This window comes from Sarcophilus harrisii, chromosome 6, assembly GCF_902635505.1.
Source record: "Sarcophilus harrisii chromosome 6, mSarHar1.11, whole genome shotgun sequence".
NCBI classification, from domain to species: domain Eukaryota; kingdom Metazoa; phylum Chordata; class Mammalia; order Dasyuromorphia; family Dasyuridae; genus Sarcophilus; species Sarcophilus harrisii.
The window spans coordinates 88677034-88700681 of NC_045431.1; the positions used below are offsets into that span (position 1 = coordinate 88677034).

Below are 23648 nucleotides of genomic sequence, written 5' to 3' on the forward strand. Positions count from 1 at the left end.
TAAGAGATCCAAAAAATTATATAGAAATACATATTTTGGGGAAATACAATCTAGATTCTTTTTTTTTTTTTGTCTTGGATTGTTCCATTTCCTAGTCAACAGCTTTGTTCACCTTGAAATTCCTCCTCCCTCCAGAAAATCCTCCCAACCCCTTTTATAGTTTCTTCTTTTATTTTTGTGTTTCCATCTAACAATGTAAATCCTGTGACAGTAGAAATCATCTTGCTTCCTTTATTTGTATTAGCACAATATCTGACAGGTGTAAAATATTATCTTAGTCTATAGATCTATCACACATTTACCCATTTATCTATTCATCTTTCTTTCTAATCCATTGCTCAGATCAAAGTAAAAAAAAATCATTGATTTGATCAGGCTTCTGTTTCTTGGGGATGGGTTCTATAAAGTGTGTGTGTGTGTATGTGTATGAGAGAGAGAGAGAGAAAGAGAGAGAGAGAGAGAGAAAGAGAGAGGAAGAGAGAGAGGATGGGGAGATGAAGAAAGAAAGAGAAAGGGAGAGAGAAAGGAAGAAAGACAGGGAGAGTAAGAGGGAGAGGCAGAGGGAGAAAAAAGAGAGAGAAAGGGAGAGATGGAGAAGGAAAAACATTTTTCACTATCATTTAAAAAAATTAATGTGGATATCATAATATCAATGTGTTCTTCCCTTTACTAGACCAAATACAGTCATTTCAAAATAGTGCCCTCCTAAAGTTATACATACTTTCTGGTTTAGAACTCCTGTGGTTCACAGTTTACATTTAAGCCTGGGAATATTTTAGTATGATGACAAAATTCTTGATGACAGAAAAGTCAAACTATGAATCTATGAATACAGCACCCTTGAGGTAGGCAAATCTATTGATTATTGGAGGAAAGCTACAGACACTAACAAGCTAGAGTCTATGGAAATATCTCTTTTGCCTGCATGAATTGACCAATTCAAATACTTTTTCTGTTTACAATTTGCATGTATGCTTTAATATTTACAAGCAACTGAAAACAAAGTAGATACTCATGGATTGGGAAACAGCTAAACAAACTGCGATAATATAATATAGCATCATATCACTAAACAAAATGATGAATCATAGGAATTCAGAAAAATATGAATATATGTATATGGAAACAAAGTGAAGATTTAAAAGAACAATATATAAAATGACTTAAACAAAAAAGGACAATTAAATGAAACTGTTGATGACCATTCTTGGTGACACGATTCATCTCTCTCATTTCATTAGAGAAGTTTAGGACTTGAAGTGGATGTGAAATATTGTATATGCTGCCAATGCTATTGGTGTTTCTGTATGTTTTGAACTTTTTACTACATATCAGAAAATTACTTTAACAATAAAACTTTATGAATAAAGAATCACACACACACACATATATATATATTATGCTAGAGAAACAGATTTGCTAATAGGAAATTCAGATTCAGGGAATGATTTTAAGGGTGAGAAGATATAATTTTACAATATTAGAGGATATATTCAGATGATAATCAGAAGGGATAGAAAACCATAAGAGGACAGGAAGGTGTCTCTGACTCTTACTCTATCCAGAACTCAAGGAACACATACTTAAAATATATTTCTATCTGATATATAATATTCCTTCATGCTATTCAGTGATTCCATCTGGGAATTTCCTTGCAAAGGTATTGGAATGGTTTGCTATATTTTTCTCCAGGTTATTTTACAAAGGAGGAAACTGAGATAAAAAGAGTTAATTCACTTCCCCAGTGACATGCAACTAGTAAGTGAATGAGACCAGATTTGAAGTTAGGTGTTCTTAACTCTAACCCTCTACATACTGCATCAATTGTATGCTTATTTCATTCATGTAGATGTCAGAATTTTTTTTAATGTTGATTTTGTTAACTCTAGTCCTGTTTCTGCCATTAATATAGCCTTTGACACTAGTACATGTGCTTATATGTATGTATCTCAACTCCATAATTACTGGACAAGAACTTTCTTTCAATCTTTCCCTTCAGTAACTCAAACAGAGACAAAAACACTGAGACAGAGAGACACACACACAGAGACACAGAGAAATAGAGACACAGAGAGATAGAGAAAGAGACAGAGACAGAGTCAGAGACAGAGATATGGTCATTCAAAAACAGAGTACATCAGTTTGCTCCTGATAGCTAATGGTTTTAAGCAAACTAAAATATAATAAACAAAGCTCAGACCTAGAGATCAATTAGATAATACAAGTAAATAATATAGATTATGTAACAAATCATTATAGCCATATAAGTGTTTAAGTTTTATTGATGCCTTTTTTTTCTGTCTTTGTGCTTGCTAATTAATAAACTTCAATAATGTCATCATCAATTCCTTCAACAAAATGCATTCTTGAATATTTTCTTTCCCTTTCCACTGTTTTAATTTGTTCATATTTTTATTATTCTTTTTAATGCGATTTTTGAAGAAAAATAGCCAATACAACTCTACTTATCATTAAACAAATGATTCCTAATATAATTTTCAAATTTTCTATTCAGAAACACTGACTATTCAGAAGCATATTGTTGATGCCTCATACTTATAAATATTTACCACATTTTTGTGCAAAGCAACTTATGTGACTTTCTCCCTTGACACTGAAAATGATTAATATTAAGAATTTTAACTAAAAGTTCTCAAGAAGGATAAAAAGCACAGTAGGCCTGGAGTTAAGGAGACTCAAGTTAAAATTTCAGTTCATGGGCTGAACATGGGCAAAAATTTCTTACCCTTTTAAAATTTCTGAATGTTCCTCATTATGAAAAAAAAAAAGGATAATAATGCCTAAAGTACTTACCCAATGATTTCTAGATAAAACCTGACTTCTGAATCAGTAGTACTTATGTTCAAACCTCCCTTCTATAGTATCTATATGATTCTGGGTATGGATTCTCCATAATCTAGTGAGTTCTCTTAATAACTTTAAGTTTTAGAGCATCTACTATCAGCATTGACAGAGAGGATTTAATTGTCAGGAGTTAAATTCAGAGTTAAGTAGTTAAAATAAGAGATCCTGAACCTCTTTCACAAAAAAGTGGTTCCTTCCAAAAAAAGTTTCTATGGATTCAAATTTAATAGATTTTCACTTCACAGAACATAAATTTGCTATAAAAATATTAGCTATTGCCATTATATTTCAAAAACATGTAATCATTAAAATTGAGTTTAATATTATGATATTTTCATAATGGGTTTCATTGTTATGTGACTCACAAGCAAAATAAGTGTAATGTGAATGAAAAACATGAATTTGATCAAAAATAATTTTAATTTTTTTTGGAATGAAACCAAAAGCTTAAATATTAATCCAAAAGTATAAAACCTTCATGAGTTTATAAGGGAAAATTTAGGTATCATAGTATCATAGATTTAGAACTGGAACTAAAGGGATTACTGGATTGACCCCTATGTTTTATAGGTGAGGTAATTGAATTCAGAAAAGTAAATATGTCTAGGATCCAATAACTTACTTGGCATATTCAGAGCTATCTCTGCTTCAAATGAGGCAATGTATATTGAGAGCACCTTGACAAATATATAAGTTATATGGCTTTCAGTTGTTAACAATTATGCTGCTATTGCTAATAATAACAGATAGTAGTATCTTTAGTGGCAGAGACTTTCATATTAGCTATGCTTGGGTCTTCTTACATGCTTAAGGAATTTTAGCTAATTTATGTGTTTGATGATGGTGGTGATGATGATGATGATAACCAAAGAAAGATCAGAATTTGGGGAAACTCTCAGTATATGTTATCAGAAATATGTGACTATTTCTGTCACTGTTGCTTCTTTGCTGCACAGGTGGCTCTAAGTTTGTACATATTTGACATCTGTGGGGGGGGGGGAGCTTCCAATGATAGGGTTGTGTCCAACAAATAGAGGGAAATAATATGAATACACACAAACACATATAACCATCGGACCTTAGGCTTTATTTTTTGATACTGGATTGGCATCTTTATTTCTCTAACACATAAATGGAAAATGAATATGAGAAAAGAAATTATGCAGCAAAATAAAATCAGATTACAATGTCATGTGATATTGCTCTACTTTTTGGTTTAGATGTGAAAGGAAGAGGGAGGGAAGAAAGGATGGAGGAAAAGAGAGAGAGACAGAGACAGAATGACAGAGATAGACAGAGACAGACAGAGACAGAGACACAGAGACAGAGATAGGGATACAGAGACAGAGAGAAAGAGAAAGAGACAGACAAAGAAAGACAGAAACAGAGAAAACAGAGACAGAGATAGGACACACAGAAAGAAAGATACAGAAACACACACACACATAGAGACAAAGACAAAGAGAAAAAGGAGAGACAGAGAGAACACACAGGGAAAAAGAGAGAGATAGAGAGGGAGAAAGAGAGTTAAATAGGGAGAAGAGAAAAAAGAGAGAGAGAGACAAAGAAAGAAATAGAGAGACACACAGAGAGAAAGAGAAAGAGAGACATAGAAAGGAGACCGAAAGGCAGAGAGAGACACACAGAGACAGAGACAAACACACACACACATAGAGACAGAGAGAGGGGAAGTGAGGGATTGATAGAGAGAGGGAAAAAGAGACAGAGACAGATAGGCAGAGATAGAGACAGAGACAGAGAGAGAGAGACAAAGACAGAGATAAAGAGAGAAACAGATTGTTTTTCTCAATTGATGGAGAGAATTCAATTTGGACTTTCAGGAACCCAGGCTGAAGAACTTCCACTCATGTACCACCCCAAACAACAGGGGGATAAATTGTATATTTCATGAGTTATAGCTGTGATTTATAACTGAGGTTTCAATTACATTCTCCTGGCTCAGCCAGGGAATATACTATTAATACCATCTATGATTTTCAGTACATGCTGTCTATGCCATGGACATTCTGGATGCACATTATGATTATGCTTGGCTTCTAACAGTCATAGATGCTTTAGGATTATATCATATAAATAAGTGGATAATAAAAAAAAAGTTTCATGTAAATTGAGGTATTCAATTACCTAATTAAAAAAAAGCATTACTTTCTTGAATAAATTTTTTCTGTAGGAAGGAAAAGAATGAATTATGTGTAAGTGAGGTTGAAAAAAGTGATTCAATATTAAAATAATTAGCTTTTATTGTAATCCCTAGCATTTCCCATAAGCAGAAGCAGACATTCAAGTTCAGGTGTATTAACCTTAACTATACAAATAACATGAATTTTTATTTAACATTTTACTGGCAATATAAATTTGGAGATGTAGCTTGAAAGGGTCTCTAAGTAAAATTTTTAAATGCCAACCTGATTATTAAAAACACAAAATTAAAGAAAAAAATTTCTGATAATGTTTTAATAAAAATATGTAAGTTCTACTCCCCCAGAAAAAACAAAAGCAAAACAAGCAAACAGAAAACTTGTTCTCATTAACAGTATTTTCATAGTGACCAATCATGAATGAAATGATTCATCATGAGGGTTTTTGAGGATGAAGAAAGCAGAGAGTTCTTATCAGATTAAATTGAGGTCCTTTTGTCCCTAATTTTTTATTTACTTTAAAAACAGAGGCAAAGTTAAATCCATGGATTTACTTCAACTTATTTTTGTTAGATACTTTAACTTGGGGTATCTGTTTGCATATAAAAATATCTTTGTTTCATCAAACTTTATTTCAGGAAACCTGATTCTGGGTGAGATACAGTCCCACATTTCTATGAGAGTTAGCATCAAAAAAGATCATATTAGTTACTTGAGAGCAGGAATATTTTCCAATTTTTATCCTTGGTCCTTGAAAAGTCTTATAAACAATTATTGTTCAGTCATTTTCAGATGTGTTGGAATCTTTGTGACCCCATTTAGGATTTTCTTAGCAAAAGTACTGGGCTACATTGTCATTTCCTTCACTAATTGATTTTACAAATGAAGACACCCAGACAAAGGTAAACGATTTGCCACAGATAATATAGCTAGTAACTATCTAAGGATAAATTTGAACTCAGGAAGATGAGTCTTCTTGACTTCAGGTCTGGTACTCTTATCAATTGTGTCACATACCTATCCAATTGGTCAACAATAGGCACATAAAATAAATGTGGAATTGATATGAAAATACATCATTGGGGGGGGTTCATTTCAACAAAACTTTCTTCCAATTTTGAATATTTATGTTATACATTTCTGATTATATGGGAAATATTTTTGAGACAAATTGAGGGGCAGATAAACAATATTTGATGGGGGAAGTAGAAAAAAATGAAAAATATATATTATAAATGAAAAAAAAATACTGTATTAAAAAGTATATTTATTCAGAATCACCTAGAGTAGATCGCACATATACATGTACACACATGTACATGAATAGATATAAATATATATAAATATATCCATATATAGTACATATAAATACATATCATCCTCTCTCTAACGGAGACAAAATAATAACAATAATAACAAAATAATAATAAAGGAAGATGATGGAACTCAGTGCAAGATAATGGTTTCACAAATCCTCATGAGATGGGTGTGGGATAGCAAAACCAACAAAAAACAACCAAGTAAAAAGTAGAAATTTAGGAGATTCTGTAATGGACTGAAGCTCGAGTTGATGCACTGAAGTCCCAAGCACGTGAGGCTAAATAGTAATTGGACCATACTCTATTTATATATGCTTGGAGAAAGAATAGCCCCTGCCCACTCTTTGTGCAAGTTCTGATGTATTGTATAGGAAATGATGTAGGGACGACTTTCATGGGTGGAGAGAGAGGGCCGGGGAGAGAGGCAGAGACACTTCTGGCCAGGTTCGTGTAGTGGCCGCTCACAGTCCTATTGCCATCCTCCTTCACCTCCACAAAGAATAAAGATCGAAGATTTTCCCTTAACCTGAATTCCTGACTCCAGCTGATTTTAAAATACGTGGTCATCACAAGATTCAAAAAAATATTAAATATCTCCTACTGCAAGGTACAACTATTGTCCAATTTAAAAGGATTTATCATTCAATTTACTTTGAAAAAATATTATCATAGTAAAACACATTGGTTGATATTAGAAGGATTGAAATATAAGAAAAATGTATACCTGTTATGGGCCAGAACTCTGAAACAAGGATTCTTACAAGGTGTTAAGTCAGTAGAATTGATGAGACAAAGATTATCTAGTTTAGCATGGCGATTAATAGTTCTCTAAGTTCAGTAAGATTAATTTGATGTTACAACAAATAATGATTTCCTAGTGATATAATGATTGGTTTACACTCAGTATAGAGCATATAAGCTGAGACAAACTCAGCCAAGAGAAGCAGAGACAGATTCATTCCATTGTCCACCTTTGTGGTGGCTGGAGGCTGAAGTACAAACCTTTGGACTCATTCCATCTCACATCACTGTGGTGGCTAGCCTGTTCTCCTGCATTTTCTCCACTGAAAACAAATTCCTTCTGAAGGCCATGAGAAAGCTAATTGATCACCAGGTGAAGGAAACATTAAAGACTTTTGGACTTAAACACCTGGCTATTCTTGTGGTGATTACTCTGCTGAAAGGAAGGCTGCTCCCAGAGACCTCCAGAAAACCAAATAAGAACATTGTACATACCAATGCATACCAATTCATTTTGCACATGCCTTCAATATTCCAAAAAAAATAGTAAAATTAAAATATTTGTGCCAATGTAAAATTATATAATTTTTGCATAAATTAAAATGTCCTTTTCTTCAGGTGTGAAACTGTTAGAAAATTCAGTATCTGTTACGTATTTTTTAACGTAACTCAAGAAATCCTTATTGATCTTCTTATTGTCAGCAAACAAACACAGATCATGTCAAGTTCACTAAAGTTACATTACAGTTAGGGAAAATTTTAATTGACTACTTCGTTTCAAAGTTTAAATATCTGAAAATCTGATGAACATCTTTCATAATATTAAAAACACAGTAACTATGAGAAACAATAGCTAGGTAGACTTTGTACATTGCCTGAAATGTTAGTTTCTGTGATAATCAAGAAGCATTTATTAGGTTCCTAATGTGAACCAGGGACACTAAATGTTGAACAATAGTTTTCTTACTATGCTTTAGGAAATACTGAAATGTTGTTGTTTTGTTTTGTTTTTTTTTTTTAAATTTACAACTCATTTAATATTCACTAAAGAAAATACTTATTGTAAAATGCAGGAAACTGGGCAGGATTCATGGTTTATTCCAGATATTTTTTCATGATGACTATAATGAGTAAAGTGATATCAATGAAAATTACCATAGTTTGAGCACTAAATGTATTAATGGGCTTCATAGTAGTTTTCAAAATAAAGTTGAATGACTACTCCAAGGTTTGTGATGTAAGAGCTTCCATTGGAGTATGGGGTGTAGGGTCAATTTTAAATCTCACATTCTCTTATTCTGTGATTTTTAAAACACTTCTTGAACTAGAAATCTATTAAAATTCCTTCTAACATAAATTAATTATGATTATGTATAAAATGAGAAAAAAAAGATCTAGATTATCATAACATTCAAAATTGGAACCCTGAAAGGATCAGGGGCTAAAACTAGAGAGACAGAAATACCTCTGGCTGAGGAAAAACTTAAATTAGGTGATTCATTTTCTTTGTGGAGATTGAAGACTTTAAGTCTGGAAAGAAGTTGAGCAATACAAAGTACTTTATGTCTATTGTCAACATGGAGATGTAAGATAAATAATAGAATTTTAACAGTTACCTTTACCTATTTATGGTAGAATTCATTATTTAAAAGACACAATCTTTCATACAGAAATACAGTTCTAGGTTAAATGGTTCCCCCACTGGGTCATAGAATTCTTCATATCCAGTTGCAATACAGATATGTCCATGTATTTAAACATACATCTTCCAAAGGACAATAGAACATTCTTGGATCTACAGTTTTGTTCTATATAAGATCAAATTTTTGTATCACAAAGTGGATAAATTGCTTAAAGGAAGGTCTTATTTCCTATTGCTGATGAGCCCCTAAGATAAAACTAAATTTTGTTGTTGTTGTTCCCATTTGAACAACATAGAACTTTTAGGACTATTATTTCTTACATATTTTGCATGTACGCATTTATCATTTTGCTGCCATAAATATTAATATTTATTGTTTACTCACACTGAACTACTATACTGTGTCCTGTCTATCTGTCTCTGTGTCTGTGTCTGTCTGTCTGTCTCTCTCTCTCTCTTTCTAATACAGATACATGCACTTTTATCTTTTTTGAACAAGAACTTGCAAAACTTCAAGATTCATCAAAATATGAAATATTATGTTGTGATTATATTGTAATAGATTGGAAAAGGTTTTTGTCTAGCTAGGATATTTTCCAGAAAAGAATTATTAATATGGCTGTTTGAAATTATTTTAAAAATATGCTTCTTGATTAAATGCTAAGTTTTGGAATTTGATTGTCTTTGGCTTGTTAATTTAAGTTTAAAAAAATGAAACTATTTCAGAAATCTTTGGTGTCTATGTGTTATTAAATAGATATAATTACAATGGCACTGATTTTTCTCAGGCAAAGCCAAAGTATTTAAAATCCATTGCAAGATGAAAATTCATATGTAATGATGCAAGTATGTTGTTATTATTGTTTATAATAAAATAATAATGGTGATGATAAGAATAACAGATGAGATATTCACAATGAAGAAAAAGTTTCCCCTTCACTTCTTACATAATGAGCATCTTTACTAAGAATACCTATCCACCTATCCACTTTGTTTCTACCCTACCTGGATTTTGAAAATCAAGTAGGAGAGAGAGAAAAAAATTAGGGAAAGAATTGAAAAAGATGAAAAAGGAAATACAAAAAGCTAATGAGGAGAAGAATACCTTAAAAAGCAAAACTGGCCAATTGGAAAAGGAGATAGAAAAACTTACTGAGGAACATAATTCCTTAAAAAAATAGAATTGAGCAAATGTAAGCTAATGACTTTATGAGAAATCATTCTACAATAAAGCAAAATCAAAATAATTTTAAAAATAGGAAAAAAATGTGAAATATCTCATTGAAAAAATAATTTACCTGGAAAACAGATCCAGGAGAGAGGATTAAAAAAAATATTGGTCTACCTGAAAGTCATGATTTAAAAAAGAGTCTGGACATCACCTTTCAAGAAATTTTAAAGAAAAATTGTCTTGATATTCTAGAACCAGAGGGTAAAACAGAAATTGAAAGAATCCACCAATAACCATCTGAAAGAGGTACCAAAACAAAAACTCTCCTGAATATTATGGTCAAATTCTGGAAGTCGCAGATCAAGGAGAAAATATTGCAAGTATCCACAAAGAAACAATTCAAGTATAATGTAGCCATAGTCAGGATAACACAAAATTTAGCACCTTATACATTAAAGGACCAGAGGGCTTGGAATATGATATTCTGGAGAGCAATGGAACTAGGATTGCAACCAAGAATCACATACTCATTAAAAATGAATTTAACCCTTCAGAGGAAAAGGTGGTCATTCAGGGAAACAGGATTTTCAAGTGTTCATGATGAAAAGACCAGAGCTGAATTGAAAATCTGATATTCAAATACTGGGCACTGGAGAAGCATAAAGAGGTAAGTAGGAAATACAATAAGGGATTTAATTATGTGTTTATAATGCTACATGGAAGGATGATACTTGTAAATCATTAGAACATTCTCATTATTATGCCAGTTAGAAGGAGCATATATAGACAGATGGCACAGGTGTGAGTTGAATATTAAGGGATAATGTATATTTTTTTTAAAAATGATGAAATTAAGGAGTGAGAAAGGAATATACTGAGAGAAAGGGAAAAGGAAAAGTAGAATGGTGCAAATTATCTGCCATGAAAAAAGAGACAAAGAAAAACTTCTAGAGTGCAAGGGAAGAGGGAGAGGAGAGGAAAAGAGAATCAATCTTGCTATCAGAATTTGCTCAAATAGGAAATAACATAATTCAATAAGGGTTTAGAATTGTATCTTACCCAATAGGAAAATAAGAGGAGAATGGGATATAGGAAGGTGGGGAGGCTGATAAAAGAGAAGGCATATTGAGGGAGAGAATGATTAGTAACAAAATAATAGCAATATTCTGGAATGATCAGTTGTGAATGACTTTACTATTCTTAGGAATACAATGATCCACAACTAGTCTGAAAGACTAATGATGAAAAATCCTAACCATAGCCAGAGAACTGATTCTGTCTTTGTAGCATTCTCTCTCTGTAGAATTACTTTTCATTACTTCATGTAATCTAAGAGGTGTGAGGTTGTACCTCAGAATTTTTAAATTTGCATTTCTCTAACCAATAGTGATCTAGAGCATTTTTTCTATGACAATAAATATCTTTAACTTTGTCATCTGGAAATTATCTGCTCATACCCTTTGACCATTTATCAATTAGGAAATGACTTGTATTTTTAAAAATTTGACAAAGTTCCTTATATATTTTAGAAATTAGACCTTTTTTAGAAATACTAGTTGTAAAGATTGTTTTCCCAATTTGATAAATCCCTTTTAATCTTGCTTCTGTTGGTTTTGTGTGTGCAAAAACTTTTTCATTTAATGCAATCAAAGTTGTCCATTTTGCCTTTCATAATGTTCTCTAGTTCTTCTTTGGTGATAAATACCCCCCTTCTCCAAAGATCTGATAAGTAAATTGTTCCTTGTTCTCTTGATTTGTTTATATTATCATCATTTATGATCAAATCATGTACCCATTTTAATTGTTTTTTTGGCATGGAATGTGAGATGTAGTTCTGTGCTTAGTTTCTGACATATTATTTTCCAGTTTTCTCAGCAATTTTTGTCAAACAGTGAATTCTTATTCTAGAAGCTGGATTTTGGGGTTTATCAAATACCACATGATTATAGACCTTGATTATTTTGTTCTGAGTATCTAATCCATTCCACTGATCCACCACTCTATTTCTTAGCCTATACCAAGTGGTTTGATGACTGCTGCTTTATAATGTAGTTTTAAGTTTGGTGCTGCTAAGCCACCATCCTTTGTATTTTTTTTTCATTAATTCTCTTGATATCCTTGATATTTTGTCCATCCAGATGAATTTTGTTATTATTTTTGCTAGTTCCATAAAATAATTTTTTGGCAATTTGATTGAAATGGCACTGAACAAGTGGGCCACTTTAGGGAGAATTGTGATTTTTAGTATATAACTCAGCAGTGCCCAATTTTAACATAAAATTTAAAGTCAAAGTCAAGAATAGATTGAGAAAACGGGCAAACCTCAAAAGAAGTAAAAGAAGAGGAACAAACTTAATGCCCACAAAACATGCTATCATATTGATAAGAAGACAAAGACATAGTTTTATAAGACACAAACAAAACTTCAGAGAAAAATGTTAATTGAATCATAACACAAGAAATCAAGAAAAACTTAAATAAAAAAATAAAAGTGATAGAGGAAAAATTGTTGAAAGAAATGAGAGTGAAACAGAATAAGGGTGAAGGAGAATTAAAACTTGTTTAAAAAGAAGCACAAAAAACTAAAAAAAAAACTAAAATAAAATTTGCCAAATGACAAATGAAGCATAAAAATACACTGAAGATTTATTTAAGTAGAATTGGTTAAGTAGAAAAGGAGGTATAAAAAATTAACTGTAGAACTCCTTAAAATGCAGAATTGGTCAAATGGAAAGGAAGTATAAAATGAAAATCATTTTGTACAGTAACATCTATGTTGTAATGATGATCAACTGTGAAAGACTCAGCTTCTCTGATCAATATAATGATCCAACACAATTTCAGAGGAATCATGAAGATAAAAAGTACTATCTACCTTCAAAAAAAAAAAAAGAATTCCTGTGCAAATTGAATATATATATTTCTCTCTGTCTCTCACTGTGTATATGCACCTATATATTCATATATATGTATACATATGTATATATATATATATATACATTTAAATATAGATATATACATATATACATATAATAATGATATGGCTAGCATGGAAATATATTTTGTATGATCTCACATACATCACTCATATTATATTTTTTGCTTTTTTCGGTGAATGGGAAGGGTGGGAGGTAGAGAATCTGGAACTCAAAATATAAAAAGAAAAGAATGCTAAAAATAAATAACAAGTTAAAAAATATCAAGGGCTCTCAGAAAACAATTTGCTTATTTGAATTATATATCTGTCAATGTTTATGATTATTCTTGTTGTTGTTGTTTGTCCTTTGTTCTCAAAGAGGACTATGACTTCAGAGAGGTGAGGCAATGACATGCAAATAAATTGGATTTGATGAGAGAAGGCTATGCAAGATCACTTGCCTCACTTTCCTGTTCAGAATCATCTGGGTTTAGGAACAAGATATACATTAAGATGGCAAGAATTAAAATATATTACCATTAAAAATAGTTTTAAGTTTGTACATCCCCTGAAAGTGTCTCTGGAGTCATAGAGGTCCCTGAACCACACTTTCAGAACTTCTATCACAATCCAAGCTGGCTCAAGAGTAAGCATAGAATAAGACGTAATTGCACTCTATCTTTGACATAGTCCCAAGTAGACACTAGTCTTTATCAAGAAGGAAAGGGTTCAATACCAATGGAGATTGAGATGAGAGTTTTTGAAATCAATGTCACAGGAATAGGAGAGGGTCACCTTTGAGCCTTGAGGCATTTGGGTAAATGTTTTGTTTTTTTGTTTGTTTGTTTGTTTGTTTTTTAATTAAAGCTTTTTATTTACAAAACATATGCATGGGTAATTTTTCAACATTGATCCTTGCAAAACCTTCTGTTCCAAAATTTCCCCTCCTTCCTCCAACCCCCTCCCCCAGATAGAAGGTAGACATTTGGGTAAATATTGACTATGCTGAGACATGCTAACTAGGAAGTAGCAGAAAATAGGAACAAACTGGGGCCAAGAATGGCTTACTCAGGTGAGAAAATAGGATAATCAATAGAGCAGACCTGCCTAGAGGTAAATTACTACAACACCTGAAAAGGCTGTTGGTACAGGATGGCGCTGTGGGATCTACTGGAAAGAATTTCAATGAATTGCCTGAAAATTTACATAAAAAGTCTTCAAAGACTCCTTGATTATATTTTTTAGTGTGATCCCTCTTTAGCTTAATTGCTCAAGAATTTGTATTATTTTTGGAGAAAGGATAAATCACTGAAAGGATATTACAGAAGAAAAACTAAACAGAGGCATACCAATAAGTAACCCATAAAAATGCTCACAACCACAAAAGAATAAAGCTGGAAATGCCCTGTCTGCTTTGCTTTTGTGCCCTATTTTTAATTTTCAAGACTGCCTTTGACATACACTTTAACCTGATTTCCTTTTTATAATAATGCTTAAGGGTAGAGGAAATACATACTTTCCTAGTTTTCTTGGCCATGCTCATTTACCAAAGGAGAACACGGTGGAACCCCTCACTTTCCTAATAATAATGGTTCAATGATAATCATATATCAAGGACCACTGATTAAGCACAGTCTTGTTATAGCACATGCACTTTAAGTGTTTTCTGAGATTCAGAGATTAGTGGATTCCAGAGCCTCTTGATTCCAATCTATTGAACCACAAATGATTTTCCATTGGATCATAAGTTATTTAAAGGCAAATTTTTGTTTCCTAAGTTCTCTGAAATGAATAGCAAGTTACTTTTACACAATAATTCTCAAATAAAATTCTTCTAAAACCATTTTAGTGACATTTTAAAAAAATGATCAATTGTCCTACATGAAGCCATAAAATAGCCAGTCTGTGTGTGTGTGTGTGTGTGTGTGTGTGTGTGTGTATACACACACACACACACACACACACACACATCAGATCACAACTCTCAAAGACTGACATAAAGGATTTGACATTACAAATTATAAAGATAAAATCTGTGATCATCTGACATAAAGACAACAAGAATCAAATGCCTCATGTATTTCAAAGTCAGTAGTACAAGAATAAAATTTATCACATGAAATAAAATATTTTTTATTTTATTTTTCATGTACTTACATTGATGTCTTCCAAATCTAAATTATTTAGAACCACATGATTACGTTTCCAAATGATGGGAGGTCGCAGGGCTCCTTGAATAGCACAAGTTAGCACAGCACTCTGTCCAACTGTTGCTGCTGTGATGCTCAGTTTCTGATCTTCAGGCAGACTCAATTGGATAACCTCTGTAAAAAAGATATAGTGTTGGCAGTGTTAATGAGTACATGGTTCTACAAGGTTAATTAGTGTAGGGTTTATGAATACTAGTAATTAAGCAGCTTAATTTGAATCAAAGGGAAAAGGCTTCAAATGAAATATAGAAATAATAGATTGTTTCCTAAAGGTCAGTATGACACTTTAATTTAATTGATTGACAAACTCTATCATGAAGCAGAGAATTAGTCAACAAGAAATACCTTTCAGATATATAGAGTTATAATAAGCCTGACAGATTGTACTCAATAGAGACATAAATTATTTAACTATCAAATCGACATGTTAGTGTGTTATCCACATTGAAATCAAAATGATGTTGTTTATTCACTGTTAGATTTATGTGATAGATAAGGTGAGATCATTGCTGGCTGACAGTGATTACTGTTACAAGTAAGTGAATAAAATGCTTCATGATGCTGGGAAACACAAATCGACTTCAAAGGAATGAAAAGTGTTTGGGTAATCAAAGGAGGAGGGGATTGATTTTATTTGCCAAATAGCCATGAAAGCAAACACTCTGGTCCAACCTTACTTCAGTCATTTTTGAGAAAGTCCTTTTGTTCTTCAAATTTTATAACTCTATAACAGATCATATGTTTGCCCTTTAACTGTGATCTTTTCTCATCAATATTGCTCCATGCTGCTGCTTTTTAAGCAAGGTGAGTCTGGATTCCTTTTACTAAAATAAGAGAATTTAGAGGAAACAATACAAATATTATCCTTAGCAGTCAATACTCAATTAGGCTTGTGATCTGATTGAAGTAAATATTCCCTTTGCTAATAGAGATAGCAACATATCCATCTCTGATCATATTATATCACATCTCTATTTGTTTTAACCTGACATACTTGGCTGTTCCTTGTTTTTGTTTTTGATGTGGAATGGAAACCAGTATAACACAGAGGATACCCACTGGTTAACTTTAGCCCTTGCTAATAAATTGTGCATCTTATTTTTCATTGATTATATTCTTTCCTTGATTTACTTTTTTTTTGGGGGGGGGGTTGTTGCTGTTATTTTTTTGTTTGTTTGTTTGTTTTGTTTTGTTTTACAGAGACAACTGGGGTTAAGTGACTTCAGGACTGGTGTTCTATCCACTGCACCACCTAGCTGCCCATCTTGACTCACTTTTGCAGTTGCTATATAGAATGTATTACAGCATTCTAATATTTGCCTTATTACTTTCTATGGAAAATTCAGTGAAACTTATTTTTGATTCTTTGAAGATTGACTTGCAGCAGAATTTTCAACCAAACATTACCACCAGCAATAGAATATTAGTATTAAAATGTGATTTTTTTCTTTTTTATGGATAAATCTAAAACTTTCTATTTTGCTTAGAACAATTAAGATTGTTCTATTTTACCTGATTATGAGCCAAACTTGTTCATTTACAGTATATTTCCAACACACACACACACACACACACACACACACACAAATACAGAGCAGCACAGATAAATTGTCTTTAGAGATTCTATCAATCCCCATGTTATATTATAGGCAATAGATATTCTTGTCATACTTGGTTTTATTTGTTCTTTCCTGTGCATGTTTACACAAAATTGTTTTTGAATGACGGATGTTCATACCAGAAATTCTATAAAATTTGGTGCTTCTGGTGCTATAATTTTAGTACTGGTAATATCTTCATGATGCCAGTTGAAAAGAAAGGTATCTAGATAATTATGTCACCTATAAAGAAAAACTCTATCTTGGATTATGTGTACCCTTCATTGTTGGAGGGAACATATACATCAGTGAGTTTACAGATCCATTTGGTAATTTAGTATTACATTTCATTCAAACTGTAAACAGGCAAAAACTGAGCTGGAAGCAATTCCATAGTTCATCAGTTTCCTCTTTCATTTTGCCTCTTTTTCTTGTCTTTTTTTTTTAAAGTTCTTTATTCTTAAGAAAAACATATGATTAAACATCAGCTCTTGACCAAAGCTCATTGCAGCTTACTGAGTTTTTTATTTTGCTTTCTCAAATTATATCTTTTGACATTCTATTTCCCCAATCCCACATATTAATGTTTTAATGCAAGTTTTTTTTTTAAATCTCAGGGTTTTCTTTCAATGTTCAGCTGGTGAGCCAAGATGGCAGAGTAAAATCAAGAAGCATCTTGAATACAGTGGCTAATATAATGACTATAAGAGTAGGAAGATCAGTATGAGGGATAAGATGGAGATAACATTGGATGACAATCTTTTTCTTCTTTCAGTGTTTGGTTCATGACCAAGGTAAATCTGAGAGAAATTTCAGATAAAAAGAGGATTAAGATTTATACCTTCTATTTTGACATTACTATAAAATTTACTATTTTTAATTCTAGTAGGAGATACAGTGAATAGATAGACATCAAACCCATCCTTTGACACACTGTCACTATGTGACCATGAAAAAAATCAATTAACCTCTCAGACTTCACCCAATGAACTAAGAGTTAAGTTAAAAAGCAATTGTTGATATGCAGTAGTGGGATGTACTTCTTCCCTCCCTTGAAAACTTTCTGAAACCAAGCCTCTTAGATAGAGAATATGAAGAAATGAAATTACTCTGTAGTTGAAGATAGACTGAAAAAAACCTTCAAGAAAGATCAGTTTCACTGGGGTGAAAAAGAGATTCAGCCCAAGTCAGATAGAGCCTGGAAAAGGCAGTGAGAGGGTCTTAATCACAGAAAATCAACAACTGAGCTCCTCAGTCCTGGCTCAGTAGAGGAGCAAGTTAGTGGGGTAGCTTCCAGTCCCAGCTCAGAAGGGAAAGTCTGGGAAACAAGACTGTTTCCTGAAAAGAGAAGGCAAAGCTACTCCCTGCAAACACAAGGATACGCTGTGTTCAAAGTCGAGACTCAGAGCTGCACAGGAAGTTTGTAAAAGTGCTCTCTTTACCCCAGGGCCAGAACCCAATCATAAGAGAAAAGAAAAAGAGCAAACATAAAAAAAGGAAAGAAAATGAGCAAGAAACAGAAAAGAACCTTGACCATAGAAAGCTATTATGGTGATAGGGCCCGCTAAAACATAAACTCGGATGAGGACAGAATGTCCAAGAAGAAATATCAGAGTGATATAAATTGGTCTCAAGCCCAAAGACTCTTCTTGGAATTGTTCATAAAAGATTTCAAAATGTAAATAAGAGAGGTAGAAGAAAAGAAAGGAAATGAAAGTTAGGAACAAGAGAATCAATGGTTTAGAAAATGAAGGAAAACTTTATCTGAAAAAAGCAACTCCTTGAACAATAGAATAAACCAAATAGAAAAAGAGAAGCAAAAGATAACCAAAGAAAAAAATCATACCTTAAAAACTAGAACAGGGCAAGTGTAAGGTAATAACTATGTGAGACAAGAATCAGTCAAATTAATAAGAATGAAAAAAATGAAAGAAAATGTAAACTATTTGGAAAAACAGGTAAAGAAAGAGTTCTGTCAGATTCCTAATATCACACAAATATGGCACTAATACCTAAACTAGGAAGATCCAAGACTTAGAAATAAAATTACAGATCAATTTTCCTAATGAATATGTTGCAAAAATTTTAAATAAAATATTAGCAAAGATATTACAGCAACTTATCAGCAAGATAATACACTATGACCAAGTGGGATTTATAGCAGGAATCAAGAGCTGGTTCAATATCAGGAAAACTATGACCATAATTGTCCATATCAATAACAAATCAACAGAAATTATATGATGATCTCAATAGATGCAGAAAGTGTTTTTGAGAAAATACAGCCCCATTCATATTGAAATCATGAGAGCATAGGGATAAAAGAAGCATTCCTTTTAATAATAAGCAGTTTCTATCTAATACCTATAGCAAGCATTATTTGTAATGTATATAACAAGCAGGATACATTTCCAATAAGATTGGAGGTGAAACAAAGATGCCCATCATCACTATTATTATTCACTATTGTACTAGAAATGTTGGCTTTAGCAATAAGAAAAGGAAAAAAAATGAAAGGAATTGGAATAGGCAATGAGGAATGATATGATGATATTCTTAGAGAATCCTAGAAAATCATCCAAAAATCTACTGGAAACAATTCTCAGCTTTAGGGGAAATGTAGGATATAAATAATCCCACACAAATCACCAGTATTTCTATATATTACTGACAAAGCCTATCAGCATGAGATAGAAAGAGAAATTCCATTTAAAATAACTGTAGACAAAATAAAATAGTTGGATGTCTACTTGTCTAGACAAACCCAAGAACTATATGAAGACAATTACAAAACAATTCTCAAACAAATAAAATCAGATCTAAACAACTGAAAAAATATTGATCATTCATGGGGAGGCCAAGCTAATATAATAAAAATGATAATTCTTCCTATATTGGTCTACTTGTTCAGTGATATAACAATCAAAGTGCCAAAGTATTATTTTATAGAATTAGAAAAAATAATAGCAAAATTCATCTGGAAGAACTAAAAGTCAAGGGAATTTATAATACACACACACACACACACACACACACACATATATATATATATGTATATATATATAGGATGGTAAGTTAGCAATACCAAACCTAAAACTATGGTTTAGCAATCATCAGCAATCATCAAACCCATCTGGTAATGTCCAAGAAATAGAGTGGTGCATTAGTGAAATAGAATAGATATACATGATAAAATAATCAAGGTCTATAGAAATCTAGTATTTGATAAACCCCCACACTTCAGTTTATGGAATAAGAACTCGCTATTTGACAAAAATTTCTTGGAAAACTGGAAAATAATATGTCAGAAACTCAACATAGACCTAAACCTCATGCCTCATACCAAAATAAGTTCAAAATTGGTATATGATATGGGTATAAATGATGATACCACAAACAATTTAGGAGAACAAGGGAAAATGTACTTTATATTTCTTTGCAGAAGGGAGGCATTTATGACCAAAGAAAAAACTAGAGAATATTATAAAGAACAAAATGGACAGCTTTGATTACATTAAATTAAAAATTTCTACAAAATATGTGAGCAAGTTACTTGATCTTTTACCAATCCAAGAAATTCTCAAAATCTGGGTGGCAGACAAGGTACAGACTTGCATTGATGGAATAAGATTTATTTCTTTTTTACTTTCTTTTAAAAATACAATTTGCTTATTTTAACATTCTTTTCTTTTTAAATTTTGAGTTCCAAGTTCTCTCTATTTTTTCCACCTTCTCCTATACACCGAAAAGGCAAACAAGATGATATCATTATACATGAAATATCATTTAAAACGTATTTCTATATTGTAAAAAAAGTAAGAAAGTTATATTTCAATCTGCACTCATAGTTTATCCATTCTATTTCTGAACATATTGGTTTTTTCTTTAAATCATGAATCTACCAAGAAAAAAAATAAAAATTATGAATCCTTTTGGAATTGGCTTAGATAATTGTTTTCATTTTTTTTATTAAAGCTTTTTATTTTCAAAATATATGCATAAATAATTTTCAGCAATCTCCCTTGCAAAACCTTATGCTCCCAAAATTTTTCCCTCCCTTTCCTCCTCATCTCACCCCCCAAGGCAATTAATCCAACATATATTATGCATTTCTTCTGTACATATTTTTACAAGTGCCATGCTGCACACCCACACACACGCGCACACACACACAATCACATCAAAAAGGAAAAAAAAAATGAGAAAGAAAACAAAATGCAAGCAAATAACAACAAAAAGTGAAAATACTATGTTGTAATCTACACCCAATTCCCACAGTCTTCTCTCTGGGTGTAGATTGCTCTTTTCATGACAAAACTATATAACAGTTGAAAAGAGCCACATCCCTCAGAATTGATCACTGTATAATCTTACTATTGCTGTATACAATGTTCTTCTGGTTTTATTCACTTCACTTAGCATAGGCCTCTCTAAGCTTCTCTAAAATCATCCTGATGATCATTTCTTATAGAACAACTATATTCCATAACAGGCACATACCATAACTTATTCAACTATTCTTCATCTGATGGGTATCTATACAGTTTCCAGTTTCTTGCCACTACAGAAAGGGGTGCCACAAACAATTTTGCATATGTGGGCCCTTTTCCATTTTCATGATCTTTTTGGGATACAGGCCCAGTAGAGTCACTGCTGGATCAAAAAAAAAAAAAATGCAGTTTGTTAGCCCTTTGGGCATTGTTCCAAATTGCTCTCCTGAATGGTTGGATATGTTCACAACTCCACCAACAATGTATTAGTGTCCCAGTTTTCCAACATCCCCTGCAATATTTATAATTATCTTTTCCTGTCATTTTAGCTAATCTGAGAGGTGTATAGTGATATGTCATAGCTGTCTAAGTTTTCATTTCTGTGATCAATAATGATTTACAGAATTTTTTAATTTGACTAGAAATGGTTTTAATTTCTTCATCTGAAAATTGTCAATTCATATCATTTGACTATTTATCAATTACCGAATGGCTTGAATCTTATAAATTTGAGTAAATTCCTTATATATTTTAGAAATGAGTGAGGATTCTGGGAAGATAGCAGAATAGATTGATAAATTTCAAGGTCTCCTGATTCTCCCCCCCCCCAATAGAACAAATGTGCTTTAACACAAACATAAATTGGTGAAAAACCAAGAAGACTTGATGAAGAACAGGGGTCCTCTTGATGCCATTCAATAAGATCTGAAGAAAGCCCTGGGCTGGAATTAACTTATCTGAAGTGCAAACACCTCCCAGCTAGCTGGCAGAAACATCAAGTGAGGATTCTTCAGGCTTGTTGTGTGACTAGAGTCTCAGCAGGAACCAAAGACACTTTCACTTTTTGAACTGTTTGATGAATGGTGGTTTGAGTTGGGACGAACCTTGACTGATTGGGAATGCCAGGTCCAACTGTGCTGCTGAGATGCAGCCCTGGGCAAGAAGTAACCTGCACTTGATGAGTGCAGAAGCTGCAGAAAAGGGATACTGCTGGCTGTAGCACTTGCAGGAAGATAGAGTTCCTTGTTTAGGGTGTCTGGTCAGAATGAAGAGCTGAAAGGAAGCTTGAGGCACAATCCTCCTACCCCACAATTAGAGTTGTTTACACTAATATAAAAAAGAATTTTAAAATCAAATGAGAGACCTTGAGGGAAAAACCAAAAATAAAAAATAAAAACCACCCAACAAAAACAAAATTAAGAAGAAAAAGTTAACTAACTAGACAAGAAGGTACAGAGTTTCAAAGATGAAAATAATGTTTGAAAATTAGAATTGGGCAAGGGGAAGCCAGTGAAGGTATGAGAGATCAAGAATAACAACAACAACAACAACAACAAAAGATAATAAATAATGATAAAATAGAACAGAGTATTAAACAATAAAAATGACAAATCTGGAAAACAGATCAAGAAGAAAAAATATGTAGGAATAATTAGATTGCCAGAAATTTCTGATCAAAAAGAAAACTTTGACACAATAATGCAGGAAATAATCCATGATAGTTGTCCTAGAGTGATAGAACATGAGGGGAAAATAGAAATGGAAAAAAATCCACCAATCCCCATCTCAAAAAGATCCTTTGTGGAAAACACACAGGAATATTATTAGCAAAAATTAATGCAAAAATAATAATTCTATAAATGAGGAATAGAGGAGGAATAGAAAAAGAGGCATTAGAGCGGAGAGGAGGGCTCATGGTTCTTAAAACCTACTCACAGAAATAGATTCAATAGGCAATACTATACATACATATATATATATATATACCATAAAAAGTATAGCATCCTCCAAAAATCTATAAAGAAGTAAGGGAGGAGGAATAGGTAGATGGGGAAGGAAAGGGTGAGAGAAGAAGATAAAGGAGGGATCCCTAGTGGGAAGAGATTAAGTAATAGTAAACCAAGTTTTGGAGCAGAATTTAATGAAAAAATCAGCAGGGATAGGAAAGATCTAGCTGCCCCAGTAATTTTTATTTTTAAGAAACTCATATTCTAATAAAGTCAAGCAGAATATAAATTAAAAAAAAAGAAATGAGGCCTTTATCAAAACCTTTGGATGTAATTTCTCCCCCCACCCCAAGTTTATTGCTTCCTTTCTAATCAAGTCTGCATTTGTTTTGTTTGTACAAAAAAAAATTAACTTAATATAATCACATTTATCCATTTTGCATTCCATAATGTATAGATAATTGTATCGATCAGAGAAGCCAAACATTTCACAGTTGATCATCATTGCAACATTGTTGTCATTGTACACAATGATTCCCAGTTCTTCTCATTTCACTTTGCATCAGTTCATATAGATATTACTGAGGTTTTTGTTGTTGTTGTTGTTGTTGTTTGTTTATTTGTTTGTTTTTCTGAGACAACTCCCCTGGGTCATTTCTTATAGAAAAATAGTACTCTATATCAATCATTTACATGTTTAGACATTTCCCCAAATTGATGAGCATCCCCACAATGATCAATTCTTTGCAAAAAAACTGCTTTAACTATTTTGGTCCAAACATATAGATCGTTTTCTTCAATCAATAGTG

At 32.5% G+C, this 23648-nt stretch overlaps 1 protein-coding gene across 5 annotated transcripts in view; it reads right to left on the reverse strand.

Moving 5' to 3' along the window:
- The window catches only part of FSTL5 (follistatin like 5), a 933164-nt gene that overhangs the window by 287871 nt on the left and 621645 nt on the right, over positions 1-23648 (reverse strand). For all 5 annotated transcript variants that reach the window (XM_031942878.1, XM_031942877.1, XM_031942880.1 and 2 more), the window contains one exon: positions 14972-15138. In XM_031942878.1, the coding sequence (XP_031798738.1) occupies positions 14972-15138 (167 nt within the window). The remainder of the gene's footprint in view (positions 1-14971; positions 15139-23648) is intronic.